Source organism: Urtica dioica, chromosome 8 (genome assembly GCF_054948205.1).
Source record: "Urtica dioica subsp. dioica isolate 48M chromosome 8, U.dioica_male_clone48M_v1_H2, whole genome shotgun sequence".
In the NCBI taxonomy this organism is placed as follows: Eukaryota; Viridiplantae; Streptophyta; class Magnoliopsida; order Rosales; family Urticaceae; genus Urtica; species Urtica dioica.
In genome coordinates this window covers 8,190,207-8,203,989 of record NC_142763.1, presented here as the reverse complement: position 1 = coordinate 8,203,989, position 13,783 = coordinate 8,190,207, and the positions used below count along the sequence as shown (strand labels likewise).

General features: G+C 40.0%; 3 protein-coding genes across 3 annotated transcripts; 1 reads left to right on the top strand and 2 right to left on the bottom strand.

The window, feature by feature from the left end:
• The first annotated feature begins 2,876 nt into the window (after positions 1–2,876).
• Positions 2,877–4,503, top strand: LOC149387807 (vacuolar ATP synthase subunit D (VATD) / V-ATPase D subunit / vacuolar proton pump D subunit (VATPD)). The gene is made up of 2 exons (XM_089624131.1): positions 2,877–3,018; positions 3,404–4,503. Exon 2 carries the CDS (start codon positions 3,420–3,422, stop codon positions 4,203–4,205), a length of 786 nt encoding a protein of 261 aa, XP_089480257.1. The 5' UTR covers positions 2,877–3,018; positions 3,404–3,419; the 3' UTR covers positions 4,206–4,503.
• A 682-nt stretch (positions 4,504–5,185) lies between these two features.
• LOC149387806 (transcription elongation factor B polypeptide) lies at positions 5,186–7,601 on the bottom strand. The gene is made up of 8 exons (XM_089621596.1): positions 7,438–7,601; positions 6,800–6,988; positions 6,527–6,664; positions 6,307–6,385; positions 6,033–6,101; positions 5,859–5,928; positions 5,653–5,709; positions 5,186–5,546 (listed from the first exon to the last, which is right to left on the bottom strand). The coding sequence occupies exons 2-8, from the start codon at positions 6,962–6,964 to the stop codon at positions 5,465–5,467; spliced, it is 660 nt and encodes a 219-aa protein (XP_089477722.1). The 5' UTR covers positions 6,965–6,988; positions 7,438–7,601; the 3' UTR covers positions 5,186–5,464.
• Positions 7,602–8,412: 811 nt separating this feature from the next.
• Positions 8,413–10,475, bottom strand: LOC149387805 (uncharacterized). The gene is made up of 2 exons (XM_089622253.1): positions 10,067–10,475; positions 8,413–9,806 (listed from the first exon to the last, which is right to left on the bottom strand). The coding sequence occupies exons 1-2, from the start codon at positions 10,473–10,475 to the stop codon at positions 8,413–8,415; spliced, it is 1,803 nt and encodes a 600-aa protein (XP_089478379.1).
• Positions 10,476–13,783: the final 3,308 nt, after the last annotated feature.

Sequence of the window (13,783 nt, the reverse complement as noted above, 5' to 3'; positions counted from 1 at the left end):
AAGTCGCTATATCGTGTTGCTTTTGGTTGATGCGGTTTCATTGAGTATTGTGAAATGAAATTTTATCTATATAATTGCTGTGTAGTATAATTATAACGGCTTATCGATGGTTGATTTGCACATTATTTTGTCATTCTGACTTTGTTATCGAGCATACTTCTTATATATATATGGGTTATATACCTAAATAACCTTTCAGACAGTTTTAGATTTAGCTAACATTTGGTTAATTTCGTGTTAATAATCAGTCCAATTTATTTACATAGATAAAAATACCAAAATAACCTCTCAACCGTTCCCGCCCATTAACCTTACGAAAATTAAAATCATTAAAAGCAATATCTTCGGATAATAACTGCCGCAACTTTCGAGGGGCATCATTAAACTCTGTAATTAAACCACAGATACACGCAATCTTCTCTCTCATAGAAACAGAAATTTCAAACACGAAATCCCAATTTGAAGACACAAAAAAATTATTCACGTGCTCTGGTTTCTTCGGCGAAAAAACTTCTTCATCGGCGCTCGGACCAAACATCGTCTTCTTCTCCTTCTTCTCTTCTGCGCGCGGCCACCAGCACCAGCCCGAGCTTCTCTTCCTCGCACGCGCCATCCCGCTGAGACCGAGCGCCGCCGTCTTCTTCTCCTTCTTCTCTTCTGCGCGCGGCCACCAGCACCAGCCCGAGCCCGAGCTTCTCTTCCTCGCGCGCGCCATCCCACAGAGACCGAACGCCGATGTCTTCTTCTCCTTCTTCTCTTCTGCGCGCGGCCACCAGCACCAGCCCGAGCCCGAGCTTCTCTTCCTCGCGCGCGCCATCCCGCTGAGACCGAGCGCCGCGAGCCGCCGAGCGCGCCGCCGACGAAGAGACACCGGAGAATAGGTGGAAGTGCGCTGGATAGTTCAATTTTAGCAGAAACAATGTGAGGTTTTGTTTACCCAAATTGATTTCGAAAATTAGGGTATTGAAGATTGATTTGGGGGTTTGAGTTCTCAAGAGGAATTTCGTGGTTTTGATGTTCTTTGATGCTTGATTACGGCTGATTAATATGATTGGATGCTCGAAATTGTACATTGAATGTGGGTTGTGGCTTCATGAAAGTGTTCGGCCGTGTCTTTGATTTTGAGTTTTGGCTGAGTGGTAAATACGAAGCTTATTTACAGTATATTCATTGTAAATACGAAGCTTATTTACAGTATATTCATTGTAAATACGAAGCATATTTACACTATATTCGTGTAAATAAACTGAAAAAAATTCTGGAAATATTTTGGGCACGAAAATTTTGGAAATTATGAATATATGGAAGACAAAATAATATCAATAAATGAAGAATATATTTACAGATTTTATCCATAATGAATTGCAACGAAAATAGAAACTAATTACCTAAAGTCAACACTAAAATTTCCAAATACATAACAATTAATGGGCTGAGAACTTTCCAAATCTGCTGGAAAATTCAAATTTCAAATTTGAAAACTTCCCTATTCAGTTTCAATATTTCAAAAACTGCCTAATTAAAATAACGTAAGGGCAAAAATGTACAACTAATTCAATTAATAAGCTGCCACGTAAGCAAGATGGCTATTTACGGAACATTAACGAAAGGTTGGCTAAAATCAAATTGCTAATGTTTAAGATGGTTATGCAGCCAATTATTTGTATATATATATATATATATATATATATATATATATATATATATATATATATTATATATAAAAGTGAATCTAGGTTTATTCTTGTTTCGAGATTGTCTGAGAATGACTGTTTGTATATATATCACTCTGTCACCAAAACTTTAATATACGTAATTAAGTATTGAAGTGTGAGCTCTCCGGCCTCAATTCGATATGTTAAAATAATATAAACATTTTTAACGTAATACGTTAAACAAATTCTTCTCATTTTACTTTCAATTATTCTCTATATATCGACTAAAGGAGTTTAAAATGATGAAAAAAAAATAACATATGTTGTCAAATGCATATTGTTAGAGGTAACATGTATTTTATATTTTATGTTTATATGATATTATTAAGTCTAAAAAAATTCAAATTGCTATAAACATCTGTGATATATATGATCACCTCGCTGAATAGAGAAAAAAAAAATTCATTATGAAATCATTATCAAATGCATCATGGTGTACTAACGGTATGGAAGTTAGCGGAAGGAAGATTTCTATTTGGTTTTTTGTGCCTCACGGAAGTGCCATTTCCGTAGCTAACAGTATCAAAAGGAACTTTTTCAATAGTGTTTTGAAATTGGAAGAAGGCTATCAGAAAACATTCTTTCCGTTAATTTCCATTAGTCATATTTATTTGTATTTTTTAATTAAAAAATTATGAATCGTTGATAATTACACATCCAACGGGTTGTATTATTTGTCTCTTATTAATTATTATTAAAAATAGGAAATCACCACTTAAGCCAAAAAATTGCCTAACGGAAATAACACTTTTATTAACCTCCGAAAGACAAAAAATTGCTTAACAGAATTGTCACTTCCATTAAACAATGGAAGACACACTAACATGATATTTTCATTTCATTCTAATATCCAGGATAACACATGCACATAATTCACCATTATTTACAAATATTTATACTAAAAAAAAGAATCAATTTTAATATATGCATCACCTCATTCGATTATAAAAAATAAAAATAAAAACTCCACATTATTATTAAATCATTGTTATATACATAAAATTTATCATTATTTATAAATCTAAAAAGAAGACTAATTAAAAAGAAATAATAAAATAGAAATTAATGGGATGAAACCGCTGATAAAAACTTGAATAAATTAAAAGATAAAACACTTTATAATAAGATGTCTATATTTACTACCTCTGTATATAATTAAACATAAAAAGAAATTCTGAGAAAAAAAATATAATTCTTAAATATAAAATCCTAGTAAGTGATACTAAACGATCAGAAAACCCGATTGATCGCGATCTCGCCTTTCTCCCACCGTATCGCACCGTCTCATCGTCACGGCCACCAGGTGATGTTCAAACTCTAAGTTTCAGTTTTCTAATTTTATTTCGTTGACGTGTTGATTAGTATTGCTTGAAATCCCCATTTCATTGCGAAAATATATAATTGATGTGTTTTTAGTTTACGTAATTCAAATTCCGTTTTCGGCAAAGTCTAATCAAGATCTACCAGGTCCAGGGTCCCTGATTTTAGGGCTTAGATGATCGTGTATTTGGATTTTGGGGGATTTTGTCCTGGGTTTAGACTTAGAAGTTTAGGGTTGCGTTTTTTTTTTTTTTTTAAGTTGAAACTGAATAAAAGTAAGGTCTTTTACAAATTCGATTGCTGTGTGAGTGAGACACTTATAATGGCTTTTCTGTCTCTTTACAAATTTTATTTTCTTCACAATTCAGATTCTCGTGAGACAAGATGTCTGGTCAAAGCCAACGCCTGACGGTGGTCCCCACCGTGACCATGCTCGGAGTCATGAAAGCCCGGCTCGTCGGTGCAACCAGAGGCCACGCTCTTCTCAAGAAGAAGAGCGACGCTCTGACGGTCCAGTTCCGACAGATCCTGAAACAGATCGTCTCCACAAAGGAATCGATGGGCGAGGTGATGAAAACCTCGGCGTTCGCGCTCACCGAGGCCAAGTACGTCGCCGGCGAGAACGTGAAGCACGTCGTCCTCGAGAACGTCTCGACCGTGACTCTCAAGGTCCGGTCGAGGCAAGAGAACATCGCCGGAGTCAAGCTCCCGAAGTTCGAGTACTTCACCGAGGGCGAGACGAAGAGCGACCTCACGGGCCTCGCCCGGGGCGGCCAGCAGATCCAGCTCTGCCGGGCCGCGTACGTGAAGGCCATCGAGGTCCTCGTCGAGCTCGCCTCTCTCCAGACCTCGTTCCTGACCCTCGACGAGGCCATCAAGACCACGAACCGCAGAGTCAACGCGCTCGAGAACGTGGTCAAGCCGAGGCTGGAGAACACCATAAGCTACATCAAGGGCGAACTCGACGAGCTCGAGAGAGAGGACTTTTTCAGGCTCAAGAAGATTCAGGGCTACAAGAGGAGGGAGATCGAGAGGCAACGCGACTCCGCCAAGAAATTCGCTGAAGACCAGTTGGCCGAGAAGCTTTCGCTTCATAATGCGATTTCCATGAACGCCGCGCATAACTTGTTGTCTGCCGCGGCGGAGAGGGACGAGGACATAATCTTCTGATTTCGGTTTTTTTTTTTCTTTTTTTTTCTTTCTTCGGATCGAAAGTTTATATTACTTCTTTTTCAGGAGTGTGTGTGAGAGAAGGAAGCTTCTACTACTATATTTCTCCATGGACAGCCGGGTACCCCCAATAAAAGCTTCTTGTATGGTTTAAATTTTTATTTATTTATTTCTTTATGTGTATTATTTATTGCCCAACTCTACAATCTTTCAAGGTTTTGAATAATTTGTTACCTTGTGTAAGCTATGTGAATTTACTAGAAGATGGTCAATCGGATTGATCATTGTTGCTGTGTTATTTGATTATCATAAGTCTATTTGATTCGAGGATATCGTTTAATTTTGGACAGTATAGAATAAGATTTACAGTGGGTTGGAGCCACTGGATTGCTTTAAAGTTCTTAGCAACATTTAACTACAATGGTTAAAGCACCTACATCAGATTCCCTGTTTGTTGAGTCTTGAAAAAAAGTAAGCCTGAATTTGCATATAAAAAAATGACATTGTTAACACACACTTTGATAAACGTCTGAGATGTGTAAACAGCACGGGAACCAAAAAGATTTCAGATCAATTCTAATCTATTTTGGTTTTGCATGTCCATTCACTGCATGGAAATATCTTGAAACTGTGATATCCTAGGTCAGATTTTGGCGGCTGGTGCTATGCATCTTTTTTTACCCAAAAAAAATATGTTACAAAGAAAATCAAAGCGTAGTCCAGCCAAATTTTGAATTCACTTTATTAAACTATGAAAAATAAATATATCAAAGAGTTGGTGCTGGGTTAGCTGTTCATCTGAAACTTGGTCTAAAATTCTCAGAATTTTGATTTGTAATAAAAATAATCAAAATAAAACTGCAAGGGGAGATGATTAAGAGGGTGTTCAATGGGAATCTATGGTGCTAAAACTTTTTTGGCATTTCTTCCAACATAGTACTACAACTTCAAATCCTAGAGACATTGTTGCACAAACCCAGTAAAGAAATAGAACCGAAATGTTTCGCGAAACTCAATTTCAACTTATGCCATTCCTATGAAATATAACGAATGAGAGGGCTTTCAGATATTTCTTCTTCAGAGTGAAGATGATACATTGGAAGGTAAAAGCGTCTTAACAATACCCACAAGAGGTAAGACATACCAAGCTGAAGCTAATTTAAATTAAAGAGATTTTTTTTTCTTTGTGTATTTGATTTACAGAAGACTTTGGCGATCCCCGAACGCTGCTCATATCAACAACCACAAAAAAGATGGTTCTAGTATCTCTTTGGTAGAGGCTTTGTGCCTCTGGAAGATGAAGCTTGATTTTTCCCTGATATACCACCAGGCTTCACCGGACTGAAACAAACAGAATTCGAAGGTGAAATACCAGCAGTGTGTGAACAATTAGCTTGTATTACCAAATGCAATAAATATAATTATGAAACTGGATGTACATATATACCTGTAGTTTGGCTTTATAGCATTTCTCCTCATTGCTGTCAGATTTTTCACTTCATTACTGTTTCAAGATAATTTTTTTTTTTTTTTAGAAAAGTGTCAGGCTCATCAAAGGAATCCAGGGAAAGAAATATGAACACCAAAAGTTAGTGCTATAAAAAAAGAGTTGGAAATCGAACTACAAATAAGAAGAGAAGCCTGAGATATTACCTCTTAAGAAACTCTATTTTAGCTTTCTTCATAATATTGCTCTTATTGGTAATGTTATAGCCACCGCCTCCTGCAAAATTTTATTTGTTGAGAATCATCCGAATATTTCAGCTAAATAAACCGAGCAAGTAAATCTACGAGCCTAATCGTCTGCTCGAAAACTTGGAAATATACCTCCGAAAAAGCTTCTTTTACTGCTCGGAGGAACCTTCGTGCATATTTGAACTTGTCGACTTTGTTTCTCTGTGAAAAACACAACTTCGTAAGCATAAATTTTTTATATTTCAAACTGAATAAAGTTCTGGATCAAAGTTCATAGCTTTGTATAAAAAAGAGATCTCTACTATAGGACTAGTGTTTCGAGTAGTGACATTAGATAAACATAATATCGAAAATCTCAACCAGAAGTCACGAATAGAGAAGGTTTAAAAAGTATATTAGAACATACTCGCATCTTCGTCCTTGTACCGCTTCGCAATTCGATCACTAGATAGTTTCTCGGCCCTGGCTATTTCCATCTCCTTTGCCTACAATGAACGAATTGCAATAAAATATCGTAATTAGCTCACTTGGGTCTGGGTGGATTCAACAACATACTAAAAAAACACAACAGAACAAGAAAACTACATTCACTTATGAATAGAATTAGGAATATAACGAAACCCAACCTCGTATAATTTCATCCATGTAAATGCCACTTTTCTCTTCTCCATTCTCTCGATCACCATCTTAGCGTTTGCCACCCCGAATTTCCTCTCGTAGAATCTCTTCCACAACTTATCAGTCACCGGACTCAAGTCTCTCTCCTGCACGATTTATCCCCAAAAAATAGATACAATAATAGAATAATAAAAAAAAAAAAAAAAGCACAACCAAACAGCTTAGCCTTTTCCCACAAAAAAAAAAAAAAAAACAGCTTAGCCTTTTTTTTTTTTTTTTACCTTTGTACAATTCTCGACATGCCTCAACTGATCGACGGTGCAATGGGACAAGATCCGATCAAGGAGATACGAATCCGTTTCACCAACGTCCCCGAGATACTTCACATTATCTATTGCCTTGTTGACACACAAATCAAGTAACGACGGAACTTTCTTTCCTATCATTGCTTACTCTTCCAAACACAATCCCTGAATCCACCAGAGAAAATTTGTCACACAACACAATTTTGCTTTCATGGCTTAATTTATAAAAAAAAAAAAAAAAAGATTGCAGATTGAACTTACTAACAGCTATCCACGGAAAGTTTTACTTGCCTTCAATTTTATTTTATTTTTCCACTACATCCTATTAAATTATTAATTCAACCTAGATGACTGATTCAGCCGGAAAAAGAGAAGGCTAGGATATTGAATTGATATACAGTTATTAATTATCACTGATTGATAGAGTTAACACACAAAAAAAGGCGAATCGTTAAACGAAATCAACAAACCCACATTAATATCCATCAATTAAACACTAAATAAATACGAAATCAACGGCGAAGTTAAGGTATTCGAGGAAGATATGAGAACATGCATATAAATATTAATCAGTACTATAAAAAAAATAATTAAAAAAAGATAAGAAGAATTACAGAGAGTTTTCGACGGAAGAGATCGCCCCCAGAAAGACTGGATGATTCTGAGTGAATGATGTGCTTTGCTAACGTACGCCGGATTTTTTTTCCTAACGTATTTATAATAGACACAGAATCGGTATGTTGTTCCGTTCAACTCGTATATGTTATATGTTATCGTGCGCCTACTTTCCTTTATTCGTTTTTTTGGAATCGGAAACTATTTTTTTTGTTTTATTAGGCACGTTTTAGGTTAAAGTAATTTATAGGGTAGCTAATTTTATTATCAGTATTTTCTTTTGTAATTTTTCAAAAAAAAAAAAAAATATATATATATATATATATTTTCTTTTGCGGAAAAAATGGCATATAGAAATTATTGCACTCTTGCGATGATCTAAATAAAATTGTAAAAAATAACTATTGCATATATTCAATTATTTGCAGTTGTTTTACCGTATACTTACTAGTTAAAAGAATGGATATCCGGTTAAGCATAGGCCTCTTTTGAACCAGCTCGAACCGGAAAATCCGATAGCCCCGAACCCTCCCAAGAAATTAAATACTTTAAACAATATATTTTTTTGGAAACATAGGTCACATGCTGATCCGCTAATCCGTTAATACTAATTCTTTTAACAATAATTTATGGCCTTTTGACTCCTTCGGTGCAAAATAAATAAAAGTTTATGTATTTTTTTGTAAGTCATACAAGATCACTTTTTTTTTTTTTTGGCTCACAATATGATCTCGTGAAGGATAGTAGAACCTGAATCTACCATTTTTCATGGAACCCGTTTTCTTGTAAATTAGTTACATTATGAAATTTCTAAAAATACATAACAACACAAGGTACCAAAGAAAAAAAGTGCAACTTTTGGTAAAAATGCAAAAACCTACCGGATTAAGCCTGCTCATTCCTAAAAATGAAAAAAAAGGAGGTCAACTTTCAATTCTTTAAGAAACACTTAATTAATCGATCAATCTTCGACATTAGCCCGCTACTTGCTTGAGGAGTTCTGCGGCGAGCTCGTTGTCACGGCTCTTTCCGAGTCCTTCCAAGAGCGCACGGTAACTGAGAAGCGTGGGATCAAAACCCACGCCCGACGCCTCGTCCCGAGGCTTGTAGCCGTCGATGAGGATGTTGTAGCTAACGTGACCGGGCTTGATCCCCCGCACCTTCATCTCCGTGATAAGCCCGCGGGCCTCCTCTACGCTCCCTTCCCTGCAAAGCCCGTTAATCAACAGATTGAACATCACTTCGTCCGGCGAGACTCCCAGTCTCTCCATCCTCTCCAAGACCCCGAAAGCGCGCCCTGTTTCGCCGCCGGCGCAGTGGCCGTCGATCAGAGCGTTGAAGACCGTCCGATCGGGACCGACCCCTCTCCCGACCATCGTCCTCACGAGCTCCTCCGCTTTCGCGGTCTTTCTCTCCCGCGTCAGAGCGTAGACGAGCGAAGTGAAGGTCGGTCTCGTCGCGGCGATTCCTTTGATTTCCATCTCGTCGCGGAGAGAGAAGGCTTTTCCGGCGAGTCCAAGCCGGGAAGCTCCGTTGATCGCGACGTTGTACGTGACCTCGTCGGGGCTCACGCCGTTCTCTCTCATCTCCGCGAGCAACTCCTCGGCTCTTCCCGCTTTGCCCTCGAGAAATAATCCGTGGATCAACGGGTTATAAGTCGAAGCGGTTGAGTTCACGCCCCTCTCGGTCATTCTCTCTTTGTACCCGAAAGCCTTCTCGAGATCGCCTCTCTCGCAGAGCCCCTCGACGAGGACGTTGTAGGCCGCGGCGGTCGGGGCTATTCCGATCGTGATCATCTCGTCCAGAGTCTTGACGGCCTCGTCGGTCTTTCTCTCCTCGCACAGTGCGTTGACGATCGGGCTGTACGTGTGGGAGTCGGGTTTCAATCCCCTGCTTCTCATCGCGTCGAGGATCACCCGAGCTCCTTCGATCCGGGCCTTCGAGCAGTAGCCGTGGATCAGGGCCTTGTAAGTTGCGTTGTTGGGCTTGATGTCGAGAAACTCCATGTAGTCGATGAACTCCTTGGCCTTCTTCAGCTTCCCTTGTCTTGAAAGGACGCTGATCATGATGTTGAAGGTCGCGACGCTCGACCTGATCTCGAGCCGGAACATGTCGGCGTACACGACCCATGCGGCCTCGAACATCTCCGATCTCAAGCAAAAAGCCAACACCTCGTTGCAAGTCTCGAGCTTTGGGACCAAGCCCTTGTCTTTCATGGCGTGGAAGCACTCTATCGCCTCGTTGGCCTTCTTCGCCTCGCAGCAAGCCCTGATCAAGAGTTCGAACGCGCCGGCATCGTCGTCGTCGATGCCCAATTGCTCTCTCGCGATCCATAGCCCGTCGAAGATCTCTCGATCGATCTGGAGTCGTCGCCGTCACTGCCGGCCTTGGGCTAAGGCGGGCTAGGCCCAGGCCTAAGGCCCCATATGTGGATGAGTCCCAAAAAATTTACACTTTTTGCCTATTTTTAAGAAAATTTATATTTTTTACCCTAAAAATTTACACTTTTGACCCATTTTCTAAAAATTTTACATTTTTTACCCTGAAAATTTACACTTTTATTAGTATAATAGGGCCCCAAAATATTGAATCGCCTTGAGCCCCCGGTGAGTTTGGGCCGGCCCTGGTCGCCGTTGACGGCGATCTTGAGAAGACGGAGGGCGGGTTCCGGCGAAGGAGCGACAACGAGGACGGCGACGGCAAGGCACTGGGATTTGACGTCTAGGCGGCTGAAGTCCACGTGTCCTATGAAGCGGAGAGCGAGGTCTGGCTTCTCACGGAGGCTGAGGAGATCGTGGGAGGTTTGAGCGGGCGAGAGGTGTTTGATTAAATGCCACTGAGAAGAGTTGATCAGGTTTAGGAGAGAGTCTTGGGAATCGGTGTCGGAGTTCGTCGGGACGATCGGAGGATGGTCTGTTTTCGGGGTCTGAGGGGTTGAAGAGAAAAGCGCGGCGAAGTGTGAAGCGTGGTTGAGGACGACGGGTCTGAGTGTTTTGAGGTGCTTGAGTGTTTGGTACACTAGTACAAAAAACAACATTGGGTGCGACTTTTTTCGCACCTAAAGGTCGAAAGTCGCACCCATTGATACCTTTAGGTGCGACAAAGTCGCACCCGAAAGTTCGCACCTAAAGGTCATGGGTGCGACTAGTCGCACCCGAAGGTCATGATTTTTAGGTGCGACTTTTAGGTGCGAATATTCGCACCCATATTCGCACCCATAAGTCAGAAAAAATGTGCGAAAAAGTCCGCGCGAAGGCCATTGGGTGCGACTAGTCGCACCCAAAGACTTGGCGCGTAGACCAACGGGTGCGACTAGTCGCACCCAATGGCCTTCGCGCCAAGTCTTTGGGTGCGACTAGTCGCATCCGTTGGCCTACCCGCCAAATTTATGGGTGCGACTAGTCGCACCCGATAGTTGTTTTTAAGTTTTTTTATTTATTTAATATTTATTAATTAGAAATTCATTAATTACGAATTCTATAATTGTAATCAAATAACTAAATAGTTTATTAATTAGAAAATTCATTAATTAATATTTATAATCATAATAAAAACTAACCATTTGTTGTTCGATTACAATAATTATTATAATGTACGACAAATAATTAAAATAAATGTTCATTCTTTTCCTTTTCCTTTTCCTCGGTTTGTAAACCAATCCTTGAACATTTTACTCCCTCTTCCGCCAAATCTTCCTCCAGAACTGCTGCTACCTCCTCGTCCACTTCCGCTCGTACGCTCACTGCCGCTCGTACGCTCTCGCTGGTAATCTGCTGAACCTGGCGGCGTCGTCTGAGCATCTGCCATTGAAACTGATGGCGGCGTTGTCTGAGGCATCTGTGGCATCATGCCGGGCGACATCTGAGGCATCTGTGGCATCGTGCCGGACGACATCTGAGGCAAGGGCGAAAACTGCTGCGTGAACGCGAACATTTGTCGCTGCATCTCCTCCATCTGCTGTTGTTGTGCCGCCATAGCGAGTTGTTGTGCCGCCACCTGAGCTTGGAGCTCGCCAACCACTGGATCTGGAACGCGGCGCCGCGACGAGCCTGAGCCTGACGACGAGCTTTCGTCCTGAGCCTGAGCAATAGCCCAAGATGTTCTCGGGACCGTTGGACCTATTCCAACGTACCAATCTTGACGGTTCCCGAGAATTTCTAGCATCGCGTGCTCCTCTGCGGCGTCCTGGTCAAAGACTACGCCTTGCTCTTCTGCTTGTCGCTGAAGATCCGCCAGTAGAGTAACTATCCGCGCCTTTACACATAAAAAAATTATTAAAAATTAATTATTATGTAAGTAACGTACTCTTAATTATAACATATGACTTACATGTGCTCGTCTCGCCCAATCTGTCGTCCATTCACCTTTTCTATTATGGTGTTTTTGCTCCCACGTCGTTAACGCGGAGCCCAAAGTCTCATCATCCTTACTCTGTAATTGTTATGAAAATATAAGTACTGAATTTATTTCAAATTAAGTACTTCAAAATTAGAATAACTTACGTTCAAATGACGATGAGCCAAGAAAGAAAGAGATCCTTGAGTCGACCTCGTCTTCTTCTTCTTCGAATTCTCCTTGTTGCGAGTAGATTTTTTCTGCAAATAATTAATTTTGTCATTATTCAATCTGATAAAGATATTGTGATTTATTACAATCATACATTACGTACCTTCCAATCGTCAGTCGCGAACTCGTCTACCACCGCCTCCCAATCCTCTTTCTTATATCCCGGTGGTGTTTCCGCCTTAGCGTTTTCTGTGCTCCCACAAAACTCCAATCTGAACTTCTCTGATAGCTTGGACTTCTGGTTGCGTCACCTGATCTTGGCATTCCGAATGATAGCCTGATCAATCGTATTCTGAAAGCAATCCGCAGGCAGATCCTCGCCGGTGTCAAGATCCGTGTACACAAATCTGAACTCGGAATGAAGTGCGCTCAAAATAGCAGCCAACATCTGTGGCGTCACTTCACTCCAATCACGAGTCGTAGGCGGGATATGTGCTTTCACCAAAGCACCGAGGCGGTTGTTAAATAGTCCAACCTTTTTATTTTCTTTCCTTATCTCTTGATAGAATGTTTGGTTTACTGGGTTCCACTTGACCACCTTCGCACCCGGTACACCCTGTGTTGCTCGCGCCGACGTCGAGCCGATTGTTGGTCCCCTTGATTTCTTAGGACCTTGGGAATCAGGTTCCTGTGGCGGACCTTGAGAATCCGGTCTCTGTGGCGAATCTCCACCAGAACCTGAAGCGGTCGACATCCTATAAAATGAAACCAACATTTGTAAATTGTCATCGTATAAAATAAAACAACATTTGTGAACATACATCACAAAACAAAAGGAAACAACATCATACAAAAACGTGGGTGACACCACGGATATATTTTATTATAAAACCTCACATATGGCGGAGGAAAACCGTGGCTACATAGATAGTTCTCATTCATCGTCATCACTACCTATATCAACATCAACATCAACATCAACATCAACATTTTCTCCCTCAAAAACGATGCATTCCTCATGATCATCATCGTCTTCCTCACCATCGTCAACGATATTTACTAGCTCAGCATCTTCGATGATCCAATCTCTACTTGGATTGGACATTGATTTCGCTAAACGAAAGAGAAAATTAACAATTATTAATAGTTGTTGCTAAGGGACGAAGACGACTGAAATCGATTACTTATGTTGGCGCTGATGCCGAATAGTGTGGCTTAAGGGTTATTACTAATTAAGGGACGAAGAACTATAAAGGTGAAATTATGAATTTTATTTTATTTGAAGTCGAATTACATAAAACATTTTACCAATTTTACTAATTATATCAAATAATTAATTTCAATTACATAATTAACAATTTTTATAATTGTATCAAATTAATTTCAATTACATAATTAACAATTTTACCAATTATATCAAATTAATTTCAATTACATAATTAACAATTTTTATAATTATATCAAATTAATTTCGATTTCAAAATTAACAATTTTATCATACTAACTACATTATTAATACATATATACGTATAAAAAAACTATTTAATTACCTAATTAATTAACAATTAGACTAATTATACTAATTACAATTAATCTAAAGTAATTAAAAACACAATTAAAAGGACTACGAGAGGCTAACCTATAGAGTACGACGAGGCTGCGAGAGGCACGACGGTGCTGCGACGGGGAGTTGAAGCGCGCGGGTCTCGAGCACAGCTTGGCGGGACAGCGGCGATGCTGCGACTTCTTGGCTTATCGAGAGACTCACGGCCGGACTGAGACTTCTTCGCTGAGAGACTCACGGCCGGACACACATAAACACACCACACACATAAACAC

What these genes read in the sequence shown, in the direction of transcription:
- LOC149387807 (XM_089624131.1), top strand. Translation starts at nt 3,420, where the DNA reads ATGTCTGGTCAAAGCCAACGCCTGACGGTGGTCCCCACCGTGACCATG.
- LOC149387806 (XM_089621596.1), bottom strand. Translation starts at nt 6,964, where the DNA reads ATGATAGGAAAGAAAGTTCCGTCGTTACTTGATTTGTGTGTCAACAAG. An exon ending in CATGGATGAAATTATACGAG is followed by an intron (nt 6,386 to 6,526) that starts GTTGGGTTTCGT and finishes CGTTCATTGTAG; the next exon opens with GCAAAGGAGATGGAAATAGC. An exon ending in TAAAAGAAGCTTTTTCGGAG is followed by an intron (nt 5,929 to 6,032) that starts GTATATTTCCAA and finishes AAAATTTTGCAG; the next exon opens with GAGGCGGTGGCTATAACATT.
- LOC149387805 (XM_089622253.1), bottom strand. Translation starts at nt 10,475, where the DNA reads ATGTTGTTTTTTGTACTAGTGTACCAAACACTCAAGCACCTCAAAACA. An exon ending in CAAGATCGCCGTCAACGGCG is followed by an intron (nt 9,807 to 10,066) that starts ACCAGGGCCGGC and finishes AGTGACGGCGAC; the next exon opens with GACTCCAGATCGATCGAGAG.